Here is a 17,631-nt window from a genome sequence, read left to right as displayed (position 1 = left end):
CGCAATACTCCTAGCAACAAGAAACGATTACCTTAGCAACAGAGGGAGCAGATTCGATCGTAAAGATTGTTGTTGAATTTTTGCGGTTTTTCGTTGAGGTAGCGGGAAATAACAAGAGCAAAATGCTTCAAGAAGACAATGGACGTGTCAAAGTGTATGCCAGAATTCGACCGACGGCAAGATTCGCGCAGGACATGATCGAACTCCTGCCAGACGGAAAGTCGCTCAATATCCACTGTAAGAAGGATTTGAGAAGAGGATACATCAACAATCAAATACTCGACTGGGGTTTCCATTTAGATCGCGTCTTGCACAACGCCAGTCAAAGCGATGTTTACAAGGAATGCGCTGCGGACATCGTCTCGAAGGGCTTGAACGGTTACAATGGGACAATCTTGGCTTATGGACAGACGGGTGCGGGCAAGACGTTCACGATGACGGGGTCCACAGAGAAATTCCAGCACCGTGGAATTATCCCGCGGGCAATTCAGCAGGTTTACAGGGAGATACGCGAAAGACCGGAGCACGCCGTGACTGTTCGGATCTCTTATTTAGAAATCTACAATGAGCACATGTTCGATTTGCTCTGTACATTACCTGGCACAGTGTCAAATCCTTCCCTGATGGCAGTCACTGAAGACGATGATGGATTTACGAGAGTTAAGGGGCTTAGTGTCCACCAGGCTAACAGCGAGGAAGAAGCTCTGAACCTACTTTTTGAGGTGAGAATAATTTCTTATAGGCAAATGGGGGTACGTGTTTATGTATTGGAGTAGTGAGGGGTCATTTACAATGTGGCAGGTCTGTCGCGGATACAGGATTTTAGAGAAGAGGGTTCGAGATCCGAACCGCCGACTGTATGGGGGGTCCACCCGGGGGCATCCTCCCCCGGAAAATTTAAAAATTGAGGTCCTCGTTGATGGGATTTCTGGCAATCAGCGTGTTATAATGTCTCATTTTTTTGTCTAGGGGGCTCAACCGAACCCCCTAGATCTTCCCCAGCAAAGTTGTGTTTCCCCCTGTTTTTTCGTCTTTGTAACATGCATGTACTACTCATAGCTCATTTATGCTGACTTGACTTTTTTATTTCCCACAAGCAAAAACAGGGTGTCCCCCAAAAACTGGAATGTCCCCTAGAAAATTGTTGTGTGGGACAGATTGTCCCCCCCTAAAGTAAAATCCTAGATCAGACACTGCACAAGTGACTTTTATCACTGAAGAGTGTATGAGAGTTTCTTAATCTAATGTTACAAGTGCTGATACTGGCTTAGGGTTTTTCCTTGTCAAAACTACAAAGGATTGTCAGGAAGAACAATAGACTAGTTTGTTTGAATTCTCGAGATTCCAGGGATTTCTCAAATTAAATTTGAGTAGAATGTTAGTTCTGGTACATCCTACAACATTTTCATGTCATATAGGAACAGTCACAAGCAAGTTGTAAGTTTTATTTATACAAGACAATTTATATAATTCTAAGACTTCTCAGACGCTTGTTGCACACATCAGAAATGTAGCATTTAAATCAACCCCAAGAGTTGGTGGGGATGGGATGTGTGGCTTTATGCATCCCATGATGCAACAAGAACTGATGATGGCAGGGATCTTGACAACGTTTCCCAGCATGCAATAAAGTCAGCCTAATTCCCAGGGTCTCCCATCTTCCCGCCCTAGTGGGACGAGAGCCTGGGAACAAGGTTGCAATAAATCTTAAGCCCTTTGTCAAGTTTGAGTGACAATCCAAAAAACACGGTGCACGCAGCAGCTAAAACGCGGCTCACGGCTCACGGCTCACGGCTCACGGCTCACGGCTCACGGCTCACGGCTCACGGCTCACGGCTCACGGCTCACGGCTCACGGCTCACGGCTCACGGCTCACGGCTCACGGCTCACGGCTCACGGCTCACGGCTCACGGCTCACGGCTCACGGCTCACGGCTCACGGCTCACGGCTCACGGCTCACGGCTCACGGCTCACGGCTCACGGCTCACGGCTCACGGCTCACGGCTCACGGCTCACGGCTCACTGCTATATACGCAGAACTGTTAAGAATAAAAAAGGAGCGATCTTACATTATTCATGAAAATACCCTTTTTCACCATTTCCTTGTGGCCCGGTGTATAATCAATAACCGAGTTTCAAAACCTTTATTTCAGGGAGAAACAAACCGTATCATCGCTCAACACGCACTGAACAAACGCTCTTCTCGCTCGCACTGTGTCTTCACCATCTACATCGAATCTCACTCGCGCGTCGAGTCCAACACGAAGTACGTCACTTCCAAGCTGAACTTCGTGGACTTGGCTGGCTCCGAGAGACTCGGAAAAACGCTGTCTGTCGGCGAAACGCAAGTGGAAGCCATGTACATCAACAAGTCGCTGACATTTTTAGAACAAGCTGTGATAGCACTGTCTGATAGACGAAGAGATCACGTGCCATTTCGACAGAGCAAACTGACACACGTGCTGAAGGATTCAATTGGTGGGAAGTGTAATACACTGTTGATAGCGAATATATGGGGAGAAGCCGAGCACATCGAGGAAACGGTAAAGAATATTCTACACTGCCTTACTAAGCTAAGATTGACATGCATTTTCAATTAGGCAGTGTTAACGTTGCTACATGAGGTCAGTTTTTTTCACCTGTTCACAATTCATCGCATTCCGAATTGAACATAACACGCTAGAACTGGCATATTTCATTCACTATTCAACAGTTCGACTATCAGACACAATTTTCTACAGCTATTTTCTAAACAAGGGAGTGTAGAGTACAATTGTCTTTATCTAGTAAACATTAGGAACCTTTGGATAGCAGTAAGATCAAGACTTTCGAATCTCAATCCAGTTGCGTTACTCTCACTGGGATCTAACCCCCCCACTGAAAAAAACCATAGTGGACAACAATCTTAGACCAATTTTAGGTACGTTTAAGCAGGAAATAAGAAAGCTATCTGCTTTCAAGATGACGCGCGTATAATCGTCCTTTAAGCAATAGTCACTGAACTAGGAGATAACCAATAAGATTCGTGGACTCTTAATCAATCACCCTGTTCTATATAGGCGTAGTTTCCCTTAGATTACCCATATCAAAACAACCAGTATCGTTATTCTGGTTGAATTGGATGCCGGTTTATTACAGGATACCATAAACATTTTGTAGTACTTTGTCATGAGAGCATTTTGTTTCCTATTTCTTCCCGCCGCTATGGCTTATAGTCAGTTATTTTTGCAAGGTCAACTAGAACAGAAGCTCATTACGGTTTTCCAGAAAAAGATTCTAGGACGAGACAAATCTAAGTACACTTTTCTTGTGTTTTCTTCTTCAAAGCTCTCGACCATGCGCTTTGGCAGCCGAATGATGAACGTGCCATCCGAACCAGCCGTGACAGAACACTTCGACACACTAAGGCTTTGCAAGCAACACGAAAAGGAAATCCGCACTCTGCGTCAGGAACTCGCCATGCACGATACACTGACGAATCGCAGCCAAATCTCGTACGAGCCGCTGTCGGAGTCGCAAATTCAAGATGTCCGTGAGCAGGTGAAGCGATTCTTGTCGGGCGAACTGAACGACATCGAGCTCGTCAATGTTCGGCAAATCAAGGAGACGTTCGCGCAGTTCCGAGTGATCGTGAACTCAATGGAGTCAGAGGTGGAGGAAAAGCTGCGAGAGAAATATGTGTTGCACGAAAGAGATGGAGTGACTTCTGGTCAGTATTACCTATAGGACACTTTAAAGATATTGCGCTTACCGGAAGTCCTATTCACAGTCCGAGGGGTGGAACTATAGGGGTTGGGGCCAGGATAGAGTAGTTCTAAATTCCCTGCCTCTAGTTCGAGTTAGAATTCTCCCCGTTCTAGTCCCTACTTTTTAAGGAATTATTTTAGGGAAGTTTATTTTGTTAAGGTCATTTAAGTTGTAATTATGATTTTAAGGCTTGTGATTTTAGGTATTACTAAGTAATTCGAGTTGTTATGCATACTTCAGCATACTGATCCACATAGAATTTGTACACTACAAATTTTACATCTTGTAGCTTTTTCTCTCACAAAATACTACGAAACACTGTAAAATTTTTCCAGTTTCTCTAAGTTTCTGCTACTTTGAGAATCCTTGTTACCTGTTCTCGTTCTAGTTTCTGCTCTCTTTAATACCAGTTTTCCAGCCTCTCCTCCTCGCCTTCCCCTCCCTCGGCTCCAGGCTCGAAAGTGCCATATACCTCTTGCGGAGTCAAATTAGCTTACATGAAGCATTACATTGATTATAAATCAAACGCTGACCAATGTGTATAACTTGCAGCCTCAGGTGGTAAAGTAGGCACTGTCCAAGGTGAAGAGAGTGGGTTGGTTGGCGAAGTGGACGGTCAAGGGTTCGGGGTAGGAGTTGCTCCCCCCGGCGTCAAACCAAACGTGTCCACCCTGGTGAACACAAGAAAGGTGAAAAGCCGTGGAAAGGGGAAAGAGAGGGACAGTGCTAAGTCGCCCGCCCGGGGTAGTGCCGGGCAAACTGATGGGCAAGCCGGTAGTGATGGACAAGATCGGCTCCAGTCTCCCTCGGCTCAGTCTCCCACGCAGCGTGTCGCCACGCCTCCACCCAAGAGCGAGGCTTTTGAGGAATTCAAACAGGAACGAGGAAGTGAGATCAATAGGATTCTTAATCAAAATAAAGGTAAGTAAACTATTGAAGTTAATTCTGAACAGTGAATTAACAACCACACCACATATTCAGGGAACAGAGTCTCTTGAGAGCATTAACTGAAGCATTGCCCGTTGACGCGTTGATTGTCTTCTGCGGTTCTATGGTTCGTAATTAATATTTAATAGTTTTCTTTTTTTATTGTGACTTAATGTATTGCAGTATTTATATAGGCGAACAGTGTAAGTTGTAATTTGTATTGGCAATAAATAAAACAGTGCAAACTGTCAGTAAGAAATGGCGCCTCCAGTTTTCGAAGTTTTTGTATCAGCTTGTGTGAGATGACTTAAATTCATTCATACGCATTGCGGAAGTAGTTCATACACCAGGAAATTTTCAAAATGAGAAAGACGCGATCAGAAAATGAATAAAAACCACAGTCGGTTTACAGAACCATGTTATATAACCAACTAAGCTAGTAAATAATGTCATGTTTATTTAGTTCAAATGGTAGTCAACTGTTTTCTTTCTTTTTTTTTTTACTAAATTATATCTTTCAACTCGTGTTTCAGAAATTCTACGCGAGAAAAAGAAGAAAGCCAAAGAGCTTTCCTCGTCGGTAAACAGTCTCATGGAAGAAATCAACGACTCTGGAGCAATGCTGGAAACTCGTAAACAAGAGAGGCTCGAACAGGGTGAATTCCGAACAGACGACGGACAAGTCGTGATTGACGAAGATGAGTACGAACTCCTCCGTAAAGTAAAAGATCTGAAGTCGCGCTACCGACGCGATTACGAGGACCTTCTGAATACCAAATCTGAAGTCATGTACTGCGAAAAACTTGTAAATCAATGTAGGAATCGCTTGGTGACCGAGTTTGAGAACTGGTATTCGGAGTCGTTCCTCGGAGCCGACGATGAGCCGAAGGTTGGCCGAGAGGGTCAGGTCCCCGAAGACGAACAGGAGAAGTTTGATCGGCTTCAGCTTGAGTTGTTAATGGAGCACCCCGATTCTGTACCTTACTACAATGCCAAGATGCAAACTGAACGACGAATGCACCTGACGGCCAGCGGTGGACAAAAAAAGAGAAAGCCTGGGACTCTGATAGCCACAGTGCGGAACAAACCCCCAACAACGCTGACGGTCACATGAGAAACCGCCGGGCTAAATTATGATAACACTAACGGACTTTTAAAAACTATGCTTTATTTTACTTTCACTTGTTTTGCGTTTTGCTAATTTGTTAAAAGATAATGAACAAAGCTAGCACGACCATAATTATAGTTGTAAAAAATGACAAGACGCAATTTCTAAGTCCATTATTGTATATAGATTATTCAGGAAAGATCAGTTACTTTGACTAAAAGTTGCTTTGCATGTACAAGTATTTTGAATAAATTGGCATCGCAGAAAGAATATTTTAATAATGAATGATCCAATTAGTAAATAGTCTCTCCGTGCAGTAAACTCAGGCACGTATGGAAGAAGCAATTTTTTTTTTCAGGCAAATAACGAGTTGTACAATCTTTCCTGGTGGATAGATAAGATTTTTCCTCTCTGTTGTTCACACAATCGAGAGCTTACAGTAGAGGTAGTGCGTTATGTTTAGGCATGTGCAACCAATTCTGGAACGAGTGTCATTCAGATAATGTACATTTACCGTAAAATAACTCTGTAAATAATAGAAGACGCAATCAACAGGTTTTGTCTATTTGTTTGTTTGGTCATTGTTTTCTAAATCTTCAAACTAATAAAAAATTATTTCGATACATTAATTTCTTCATGAGCTAATATTTCTTCCCTTTTTCGCAATTTATTTTTTCACTACTAGTTAATGAACATAAACGCGCAAACTCGACGAAACGCTTATTAAGTGTCAACCAATTGGTTATAGCTTTTTGCTGAGCCCCAAAATGACTCTTTGTTAATCAGTGGCTGCAGCCCCCTATACACTTGCCTTATGAAATAACTTTCTTTGACGTTTTCGATGGAAACAAGTTATCGTGCTGTTCTAAGACGAAGCTTTTTGGACGTACGCATGTGAACTGTGACGTCACCATGGCGGACAACCATTCGTAGATCTAAAGAAATGATAATAAGATCAGCATAATTCAGACAATCGATGCTTTTGTAACTGGCAGTTGTAAATCTATACATTAGGGTTCGTACTGAGCGCTATCCTGAATTTCCACCGTCTTCTCTAGTCTGCTCTCTAATTACTGCCGAGAGAGGGGTAAAAGAGAGGGCCGCTAAAAACCAGTGAATCGGGCCCAGAAAATTGAGGGAATGGCATTACCCAAGATTGAAGAGTTCAAGAAAAACAGTTTTCGCAGGCCCTGCAAAACGCCAATTAGCTGTTAAAGACGATTTAGTTTGTGGGTTTGCCCGAGTCCTGCAAAGTGCTGGGAGCTGTTGCCAGCCATCTTAGAGAAAGTTTTCATTAAAGGCGCTGGTTGGAGGAAGGCGGTGAACTATGAATATCTCAGGGTTATTTTGACAATGATGGATATACTTTAACAGCTATGTATACTTAAAAAAAAAAAAAACATTACGTTCAAACATCTGATAAGGGTTTGAAATTTACGAGCGTCAAGTTTCTTTACAACCCAATGCCGTGTACTTGACTCTGAGCGCAACTAATACCTTCTAGTTGATTATTTTATACCTACAAAGTTACCTTTAAATCGAAGAAACGATGAAAATAGTAGTTCACTGAGATAGGAAAGCACGGAAATGATACCAATAAACCACAAAGGAACAAGGATGGTAAAGGATGGAGAAGATTAACACAAATTACAAACGAAGAACTTGAAAAATTTAGGCTAAACTTTTTCAAGATATGCGCAAACCGTGGCATAGCTCCTTTAAAATCAAAGAATTGAAATTGTTATCACTTTTGGTAAAAAAAAAAAAGAAAAAAAATCCCTTTATACCTGTTGGAAGTTTGGTCGGTTCTCCGCAGACTTTAGACAATCCCCAATGAGAATATTGAACGTCTGGCTCCAGTTCCTTGGAATCTTTTTCAGTCTCGGATCCACAGTCGTTTTAGTTAACTGTTCCAAGCTTTTGACATATTTTAGAGGTCGTCTTCTCGTGACGCATTCCCAGACAAGAATTCCGAAGCTAAACACGTCACCGGCTTGGTCAGCGGGTTTACCACTTAACTGTTCTGGAGCCATCCAGTCATATAAGTAATCGAGGTGGCTGATGGGAACGCCGCTAGAGTCGCCATATTGGACACGCTGAGCGTACTCAAAGTTACAGATCTGAAGAAACGTAATACTATTAGCTGACATTGGGAACGCACACTTCTTACATACGTATTCAATCCTACAAAAAAATTTAAAGTTCAGCTGGTGCCTTTATTGTTTACATTTCAAAATGTTGACTTAAATCGCGTTTTCAAACAAACAAAATTAAATGCTTTTTAATGGAATCAACAAATAGATTCCATATGCCGGCGTGCGTCTGTTCAGTAAGAGATCACAGATGACGTCAAAATGTGGTAAGGACAGAAGTGGCGAGAGGAATAAAATTCATATTTCTAAGCCACCGTGTAACTTTCCTTTCATTATATAGACAAACTGACCGTTTGCACAAGCAACCGTGAAAATGCAGGAAATGACGTCATCAAAATACGACAAAATACGCCATTCGGGTCCTGGATGTAGCTTCGTGTGTATTTTTCCAGTGGTGTCTATATAATAAAGTTACGTATAAGTTATTCTTTGATGAGACTGACCCACGCAGAAGTTTATCCCAGTCTGGAGGTATTGCCACATCCCCTTGGGTGGAATCTAGTCCAACAACAGGTTACCCCTATCCGCTGAGCAGCAATCTGTCAAGTTGCCTCAACCGGTTCACCTATACCCTTTTATACACCTTGATGGAGAGAGGTACAAAACCACAACACAAGGACCCTGGCCAGTGCTAACCATTAGAGCACAGCGTCTCCCTCTAACTACGAAGAAGCGCACAAAATTGAGTCCTTTCCCCGATTTAATAAATACCATGATTGTGGTGGAAAGCCTTGACACCAGAATGCGAGCCCGGAGAAGGCCGGAAAAGGGGCTATTTACCGCGAGAAAGGGGCGGGGGTACTTGTCGAAAAATTTGCAATAAAGCCCTAACGGTGACCAATGGCGTCCCATCCTGCACGCCGCAAATGAATTCAAAATCCTTAATTATTTAAACCGTAAGTTGCTACAGTGTTTCAGCCTCTATAAATTCCTCAAGGTTCTTTTCTTTCTCACGCAAAATGTGATGCATGTAACTAGGCAATATAGATTAGCAAAATAACGAACCTTAGCCTTGAAGTTCTCAGTTAGTACCACACTGCTGGATCCCAGATAACAGTGAATATATCCCCGCTGATGTACAAACTGCATTGCGCACGCTATATCTCTGCTGAGGCACAAAACAGTGTCCTCACTGAAAATTGTCCTCTCTTCATGAAGGAGCTTTCCCAGGAAGGCACGTTCTACGGGTTCAAGTACAAGGCCCTGCTGAGAAGGATCCAGACTGTTGCACACGGCCATAAGAAGGAGAATATTGGGATGGCGCAAGTCGCTAGGGAAGAACAAAAAAAGAGTAGTATTTTCCACGTTGTACATCTTTTCCTCGCAACGTTGGAGTGCTCGAATCAAATTCACGAAAATCAATACAGCTTACGAACAAGACCTACTTTTTCACAGTTTTGTTTGCTTGTAAATGGTGTTATGTTTGAGTCTATTTAATGGTGAAAATCAGCTTTATGCAGAGGAAACGAAACTTGAAAAATGTTCAACAGAATCTACAAAATGTCTTTACCGGGTGGGTGAAAGAAAGCTTAAGTACCTTTTACTCCATTCTACATCATGTAGAATTGAACATGAACATGAACATGAAGTGGAGGAATATCAATGAAATAAAAACAAGTTTTTTTTTTATTTCATTTATATTCCTCCACTTCATGTTCAATTATAACAATTTCAAGCAGTTACTGTTTCTCCTTAGGTTTCTATATTTTCAATCCAATTGACAAAATTTTCTCCGAGAAAACTACTACAAATCATCCACACAACAAATTTTCCATGACGTGAGCGCTCTCGCGCAAAATCCGGGAACTTTTATTTGCAACTCTAAATATCAATATGTCAATCAATCCGCGCGCGTAAGTTATAACTTCCACTGAAAGTAATTTCCGGTTCGCTAGGAAGGGCAAGATATACTTAAACTAACTCTACGCAAGAAAGAGAAAACACAAAAAGTAATTACACAGTCGATGTTACACTAATTGGTGCGGAGCGAAAAATGACTGGTCACGTGGTCTCTTAAATAGTTTTCTAGTTGCAGGGCTGTAGCTAGAAAAAAATAATGACTGAGGCAATGTTAATTCTTCGTTTGTTTATTAATTTGCTACCAGTATTTTACTTTCCCCTTAAAAAACAAAAACAAAACAAAACAAAAACAAAAACAAAAACAAAAGTAAAAACTAAAGAAATGACTGAGGCAAGTACCTCAGCTTGCCTGCTACTAGCTACAGCCCTGAGATCGCTTTTTAAGTATAAGCACAAGATATACCATTATTGAAAAGGATTATCTTTGTATACGTGCATAATAACAGAGTCACCTTCAGGTTATAATCCTTACCTCAGCACAGTGACCTCGTGATGAAATTGCTCCTGTTTAATGGCTTCTTTCACTTCCCACCGATATCTTTTTAACGTGACATATCCGTCTCTTAGTTTCCCTTTGATGTAAAAGCTGAACGGCTCGTAACAATACACGTGTTGCTCATACGATTCTATTTCTAAACCAAGAACCTGAGGAACAGGCGCCCGCAGTCCGCTATCAACTTGAATGGGCCCCTCTACAGAAGAAGAAGAAGAAGAAGAAGAAGAAGAAGAAGAAGAAGAAGAAGAAGAAGAAGAAGAAGAAGAAGAAGAAGAAGAAAAACAAAAACAAAAGTTGCCGGTTTCTGTAGCATGAACCGACCAGGAGTTTTTCTACTCCTCGTCCATCGCAGGGTTACCCCCAGCATTATGTTCGGCGGTACCCATTTATATACCTGGGTGGAGTGAGGTACTGTGAGTGCAAAGTGTCTTGCCCAAGAACACAACACAATGTCCCCGGTCAGGGCTCGAACCTGGACTGCTCACTCCGGAGTCAAGCGCACTAACCATGAGGCCACCGCGCCTCCACTCCTCCAACAGAAAGAGGGGCAATATGATGTCATTTATTTCATTTCAAGAACCAAAAAGAGATGGCATCCTATTACCCCTATTGCACCCCAGTCTGTTTCAGGTTTCGCAATTTACTTTCCTTTTGTCAATTCGTCCACGTTCTGGCTTTTAATGGACTCCTCTACAGAAACGGGGTTAATATGATGTCATTTATCTTGTTTCAAGAACCAAATAGAATGGCATCCTACTGCGCCTATTGCACACCAGCCTGTTTCAGGTTTCGCATTTTTTTTTCTGATTTCAGTTTAAGAGGAGTTTCGCGTCCAAGGGATGTAGTGCGTCCGGATACCTAAACCCCATATCAAATTAAAGCTCATAGAGCTGGCTATCACACTATACCAAGACTTTTGAAATAAAATGAATTGTCGAATTTTTCACGACCTCTAAATGTGAGCGTCCGAATTATCCTTTGGGTCCCTTTTTAAAGCTACCCGTTTGTTTGCCCTCAAATTTGGACAGAAGCTAGTTTGACATAGTAAACAACAAAAAGTTGTCTGCCAATTACTTTTTTTTTCCACATATTTTTTCTACGAGAGCGATTTTTCTATGATCACACCATATTTTTTAATCCTATTTCGAAAATGTTCTGTAACTTTTCACTGAATTGAATATGGCAAATCGCAGACGCGTTTTGGGTCCGGAAACTAAGCCCAAATTAAATAAGCGAAAAACAAAATTCACTTTGACTTGTAACTTTCAAATGGTGATTCGGGTGCTCGCATTTAGAGGTCGTAAAAAAATTCGACATTTTACTTCATTTCAGCTCTTGGTATAGTTTGATAGCCAGCTCTATAAGCTTTAATTTGATATAGGGGTTTAGGTATCTACAGTTTAAACCGGGCACGCTACATCCTTGGACGTGAGACACCTCTAAAGGTGTACGGTAACCTTGACCGCCAACCTAGATATTGTGATATATATATATATATATATATAAAGGCCAGATAAAAAAAAAATTCACAAATGTCTGTATCATCATCAAAATTATATGGCTGCTGTTGAATATGCTAACGAACACCTCTTCTCTGTAACTACCATCATCTCACTCTTCATCAAAAATTGTTGCTTTTGTTTTCAATAGCTATGTTATATTTACCAAAATGGACGAAAGGCGCTGTCCTTCGTCGTTCCAGAGTAGAATCTTTCCTTTTTTGCTTCTCTGTAAATGTCAAAAATCAAAAGTTTGTGCAACAAAATTAAAGGAACTTAGTCACGGTTTGCGCATTTTGAAAAGTTTAGCCTAAATTTTTCAAGTTTGTCGTTTGTAATTCGTGTCAATCTTCTCCATCCTTAACCATCCTTGTTCCTTTGTGGTTTATTATTATCTCTTTGATGTTTTTCTATTTTAGTAAACTACTATTTTCAGGTTTCCTTTAATTTAAAGGTAATTTTGTACGTGGCCAAAATAACTCAAAATACCGTGACTGAGCTCCTTTGATTTAACAAAATAATGATCAAGTACGCAGGTGAAGAAGATGTAGAAAATGTTCAACAACAAGGTATTAGTTGCTATCAGAGTTTAAAAACCATCTTGTTGGCCAAGTATTTAGCATTGGGTTGTAAAGGAATGTACCGTTAGTAAATTTCAAACCCGTTGAAAAACGAGAGATGCCTATCGGATCTTTGAGCATAATATTCTTTCTTCAAAAAATGTAGTTGTAAAGGTATCTACCGGTGCCAAAATAACCCTGAGATATTCATGGTTCACCTTTTTCCAACGAGCGCCCCTCCTTAATGAAAATTTTCTTTAATGTCAATAGCTGGCAACAGTTCTCAGGACTTTCCAGCAGTCATACTCAGTTACGACTGAACTCCTTTAAGAAAAAGGAGGTTATACTCCGGTGTTAAAAATAATTTGTCTCCCGTCCAGAATAGCTACTCTTCCCCCCTGAAAGCCTCCTAGATTTGATTAACATCTTATGGAGTTAATCACATTGCCGCGACAAGTAAACTTTGTATCTCTTCTGACATTTAAACATCACCCAAGCGCGGGGTATTCTTTCTTTGATCACATATGACAATGTCATATAACAGATCAAGAAAAAGCGACCGTCTATTCTTTAAAATCTCTAGCAGACCTCTTTATATCTTGTTATATCATTAATGGTGCGTTCCTTCTAGGGTAATCTACTTTAGATCAGGGTCAGTGATTCATGATCACTCGGATCATGGTGCGTCAAAGGAACCGATGAATCCGTGATCAGAGTGGCTTTATCAGTTCCTTTGATGCATGTGATCTGAGTGATCTTGGATTGCTGATCCTGATTCAGATCACCCCAAAGCGACGTACCCAAAGTGCCAACACGTCCTACGCATTAAACTACAACAATGGTTTTGTGTGAGTGCAAATGAAGTAGATCTGGAGTGGAACTCGAACGAGACATTTAAGAGAGTTTGTGATGAGTAAATTAATAAGAAATAAACTTAGGCACCGTCCACACTACGGTGTTTTCACTCTGAAAACATCAAATGTTTTCCCTCTACACTACGCCGGAGAAATTTGAAAAAACGCAACAATTACCGGTCATTTTGTATTTGCGTTTGAGGAAAACTTGGGAAGGTAAATCACATGATAATTGTGACGTCGTCGTCTTCGAAAAACTCCGATTTCCAAAAGTTTTCGTCTACACTAACACGCAAAGCCGGCGTTATCAAATACGGTAAGCCTAACCGTATTCTCCGGCATAGACACCTTTTCAAAAATGGCTGCCAATTTAAAATTCTCTTGTATGCATTTAAATTAGCCTCACTAAACCCATTTGGGGATAAAAATTCTTTTGAATTATCAACTCAAAAACGAGGTTAGTCAGGCTAATTTTAATACTTACAAAAGAATTTATAATTAGCAGCCATTTATGAAAAGGGTCTATAACGTGAACGGGACCTGACGTACGTTCTTTAACCCCCCACTTGTTACCAGATTCCTTGAGCAGTTTGTCAGTCCTGGTCTGACCGTATTTTTTCGTGATACACTCTAAAAGGGTTTGTTGATTGTGATTCTTGGTCTCAAGGTCAGCACCTCGACGTAGTAATAAAGTCAAACAGGTCACATGATCTCCTTCTAAAGCTGCTTGACCTGGCCTCCCGTGCTCTGACGTGCTGGCGGAGAAAAAACAACACACTATATTCCATTCGTCCAAAGCTTAATTCAAAATTCATCTAATGCAAACTTGAATAGGAAGACGGCTATTTGCAATTAGTTTTTGAATGTTTCCTTCGAAGTCTCTTGTTGGTTTCTTGCTGATGGTAGCAGTGGTTTGGGCGCTCGCCTCGCACCAGTGTGGCCCGGGTTTGAATCCTGGACCCGGCGTCGTAAGTGGTTAAGTTTGTTGTTAGTTCTCGCCTTGCTCCGAGGGATTTTCTTCGGGTTCTCCGGCCGGTTTTCCTCTCTACATAGAAACCATCGCTTTTGAATTCCAATTCGATCTGGAAACAGCGGACGAAGAGCCTCTACCTGGGATGTGCCACTGCAAATTACCATTATTTACTATTAATTATTATGTACCTATCGTGCAGAATTACCTGTTAGGATCGGCTCCGAGATCCAACAGAGCAGTAACACAAAAATCTCGTCCTCGTTTTGCTGCTAAATACAGCGCCGTGTGATGGTTGGAATCTTGAACATCTACATCTGTGATTTTATTGTCTTCTAGGAGTTTACACAGCGTTTTCACCTCGCCTTTCTTCGCGCTTTCAAACCAAAGATCGAGATCATTCATTTCTGATGATTTCCTACTCGGCGACGATGTCTTTAGCAAAAAGTGTTTTCGCTTGCGTCGTAAGAAGTTGTTTGAAAATGTGGACAGCCAACGTACAAACAAGAACGAGACGTTGATTGTGATGTCACGGCTTTAGCGCGCGCTTAGAAGCCATCATTAGTATTTGATTTCGAAATTAATCGCTATTATAAGCCAGCAACGGTGACTCATATCAGGCAGCGTCCACATTACGCCGCAGAAATTTAAAAATGCAGCTTTATTTCTACGGTTAGGCCTACCGTCCACACTAATCCGTCCCGAAAACCGAGCTTTTCGAAAGCGATGTAGTCACGACAATCATGTGATTTCCCTGACCAAGTTACGCTGTCCTCGAGCTCAAACAGAAATTCAAAATGACCGGTGATTGTTGAGTTTTTAAATTCCTACGGCGTAATGTTGACGGAAAACATTTGATGCGTTTTTAGGGTGGAACCTCGATCCGTTTTCAAATTCCTCCGGCGTAGTGTGGAAGGGGCCTCAGATTAGCTTAGAAATTACATCAGAATCGACGAGTGGACTTTTGCTTTTAGAGACCTTCAAAGCTGTGATATTGGCTTTGAAGTCACTCATACACGCAAATTGTGTTTGATACTATGGGCGTTTGCGGGAAGCGCGGTGGCCTCATGGTTAGCGCACTCGACTCCGGAGCGTGCGGTCCGGGGGCCCGTTTCTCGAAAGCCCCGGAAACTTTTCGGGCCCGTAAAGCCATTTTTAGTCCATCTGTATCTAAAAACGGAGAGGTGTATACGCCTGAAACTTCTTGTATGAAGGGAACTTCTCTTCATATTAAGAATATGTGAATAAAACAGCTGTATAATCGTAAGGTTTGAAATTTTGCTATGGCTTTACGGGCCCGAAAAGTTTCCAAGGCTTTCGAGAAACGAGCCCTACCGGACCGGGTTCGAGCCCTGGACGGGGACATTGTGTTGTGTTCTTGGGCAAGACACTTTACTCTCACGGTGCCTCTCTCTACCCAGGTGTATAAATGGCTACCGGCGAATTTAATGCAGGAGGTAACCCTGCCATGGACTAGCATCCCATCCAGGGGGGAGTAGAAATACTCCTAGTCGCTTCATGCTACTGAAACCGGGTTAAGCTCCGGCCTGATGAGCCGCTTGGCTCGTATGCAGACTTTACCTTTACCTTACTATGGGCATTTTCTTTTCGACCAAAATTTCCAGTTTGAATGTCCTGAAATTACTGGAGTTTCTCGAAATGAGGATAGGCAAGGGGGGTATACTCAAGTTATCGAAAATTTCTTACGGGGAATTTCCTTCCCATTTGAGAGTTTTTTTCCGGAATTTACGGAATATTCGGTTGAATGGTTTGCAGTTCGTAAATTAAAATTTTTTCAGATCTTCGGAAACTTTTCGATGAAATTTTCGTGCCATTTGCCCCTGTGTCAAAATGTTTGGAATTTTGGGTCAAACGCGGCAAAGCCAACATGTGTCAGAAACTAGCCTCGTACCCGGAGTCTTCGTTCCCGAGGATTTCTGATTGAAAATCAGGAACTATCAGTTTTCCGATTGAATTGCTTATGCTTAGCCGACAAACACGCGGCTCAATCGAATAATCCGCCCGTTTTCATTGTTTTGAAAAACCGTTTTTGTTAAGCTTGCGCAGTAAAGCCTACGGGGATTTTCTCTAGCGACACAAGCACAAGCGCAAACACAAGCGCAAACATAATAATTCTTATTTCACCGTGAAAACGGCCTTGACGCAGGCATAAGCAGAGGCACAAGCACAAGGACTAAATTTTTTGCTTTTTCTTGTGCTTGCGTGGGGGCGAAACTGCAAATAGAGGAGAAAACAAATGAATTGCTCGCAAAGCACGTACATACGTGTACGTGTATTATGTATTATTATATGGCTGTGTCTCACATGGACTGGGAACTACAGAATTCACGAATTTGATTGGCTGAAATCGATATTGACTGCGGTCTAGATTTTCCCATCTAGACCGGAATCCAGACCGGTTTCATTTCGCGTTGAAAAAGTAGCAAACTAAAATACAAAAATGTTCACCATTTTCTTTTATTTTCTTCTCAATCATTTATGAAAGTGCCAAAAAGCCTAATGACAGAAAAAAAAGTAGAGAGGACGAGCAAATTTCGGCAGGTGTAAGTTAAGTTCATCGCCGTTCGCAAGCAAAATGTCAGCTAGTACAAACCAGTTACATTAAACGCATTAAAGTTTTCTTCTTTGCCATGTAATAAACATCTTATTAACCGAGCAGGAGGTCTGTATGGGAGAATCTTGACCGAGGTCGTGTGTACAGACCTCACTGCGTTCGGTCTGTACTCACGACCTCGGTCAAGATTCTCCCATACAGACCTCCTGCTCGGTTAATAAGAGCTAAATATTAGTTACGACCGGTCAGTATAAAACACGGACTGTAGTCGGTAGACCGCCTTTAATCCGCAGTCCGCGTTTTATATATGAGTCCATGTTTTATACCGAATCCATAATGCTTAGTCCGCGTTTTACACCTCAGTCGGCAGTCCGCAGTCCTCAGTTCGCTTTTCGCTGTCCGCTGTCCGCTGTCCGCTGTCCGCTGTCCGCTGTCCGCTGTCCGCTGTCCGCTGTCCGCTGTCCGCTGTCCGCTGTCCGCTGTCCGCTGTCCGCTGTCCGCTGTCCGCTGTCCGCTGTCCGCTGTCCGCTGTCCGCTGTCCGCTGTCCGCTGTCCGCTGTCCGCTGTCCGCTGTCCGCTGTCCGCTGTCCGCTGTCCGCTGTCCGCTGTCCGCTGTCCGCTGTCCGCTGTCCGCTGTCCGCTGTCCGCTGTCCGCTGTCCGCTGTCCGCTGTCCGCTGTCCGCTGTCCGCTGTCCGCTGTCCGCTGTCTGCAGCCCGCAGACCTATTTTATACTGACCGGAATCCTACGATTCTGGACCGTGTAAATCGACAGAAACGTTGCCTGTTCCGTCGGTATGCGACACGACGTACTTCTATCACCAAATGAATGGAGATGACGTCATTCGCCCCTCAAAAAATTTTTTTGGGGGGCCAAATATTGG

The 17,631-nt window shown here is 42.4% G+C and overlaps 2 protein-coding genes across 2 annotated transcripts; one reads left to right on the top strand and one right to left on the bottom strand.

Annotated features, from left to right (window-relative positions):
• Positions 1 to 65: 65 nt before the first annotated feature.
• On the top strand, positions 66 to 6,347 carry LOC110045145 (kinesin-like protein KIF9). The gene is made up of 5 exons (XM_020750740.2): positions 66 to 722; positions 2,154 to 2,543; positions 3,328 to 3,709; positions 4,300 to 4,668; positions 5,208 to 6,347. The coding sequence occupies exons 1-5, from the start codon at positions 123 to 125 to the stop codon at positions 5,786 to 5,788; spliced, it is 2,322 nt and encodes a 773-aa protein (XP_020606399.1). The 5' UTR covers positions 66 to 122; the 3' UTR covers positions 5,789 to 6,347.
• An 80-nt stretch (positions 6,348 to 6,427) lies between these two features.
• LOC110045161 (uncharacterized) lies at positions 6,428 to 14,631 on the bottom strand. Its single transcript, XM_089272727.1, has 7 exons — positions 14,383 to 14,631; positions 13,778 to 13,959; positions 11,963 to 12,019; positions 10,268 to 10,496; positions 8,941 to 9,205; positions 7,570 to 7,902; positions 6,428 to 6,717 (listed from the first exon to the last, which is right to left on the bottom strand). The coding sequence occupies exons 1-7, from the start codon at positions 14,577 to 14,579 to the stop codon at positions 6,595 to 6,597; spliced, it is 1,386 nt and encodes a 461-aa protein (XP_089128853.1). The 5' UTR covers positions 14,580 to 14,631; the 3' UTR covers positions 6,428 to 6,594.
• Positions 14,632 to 17,631: the final 3,000 nt, after the last annotated feature.

Source organism: Orbicella faveolata, unplaced genomic scaffold, assembly GCF_042242905.1.
Source record: "Orbicella faveolata isolate gen_17 unplaced genomic scaffold, um_ofav_v1 contig_35, whole genome shotgun sequence".
Lineage (NCBI taxonomy): Eukaryota > Metazoa > Cnidaria > Anthozoa > Scleractinia > Merulinidae > Orbicella > Orbicella faveolata.
Note: the sequence above shows the minus strand (reverse complement) of the source record. Positions and strands in the feature narration are given on the sequence as shown.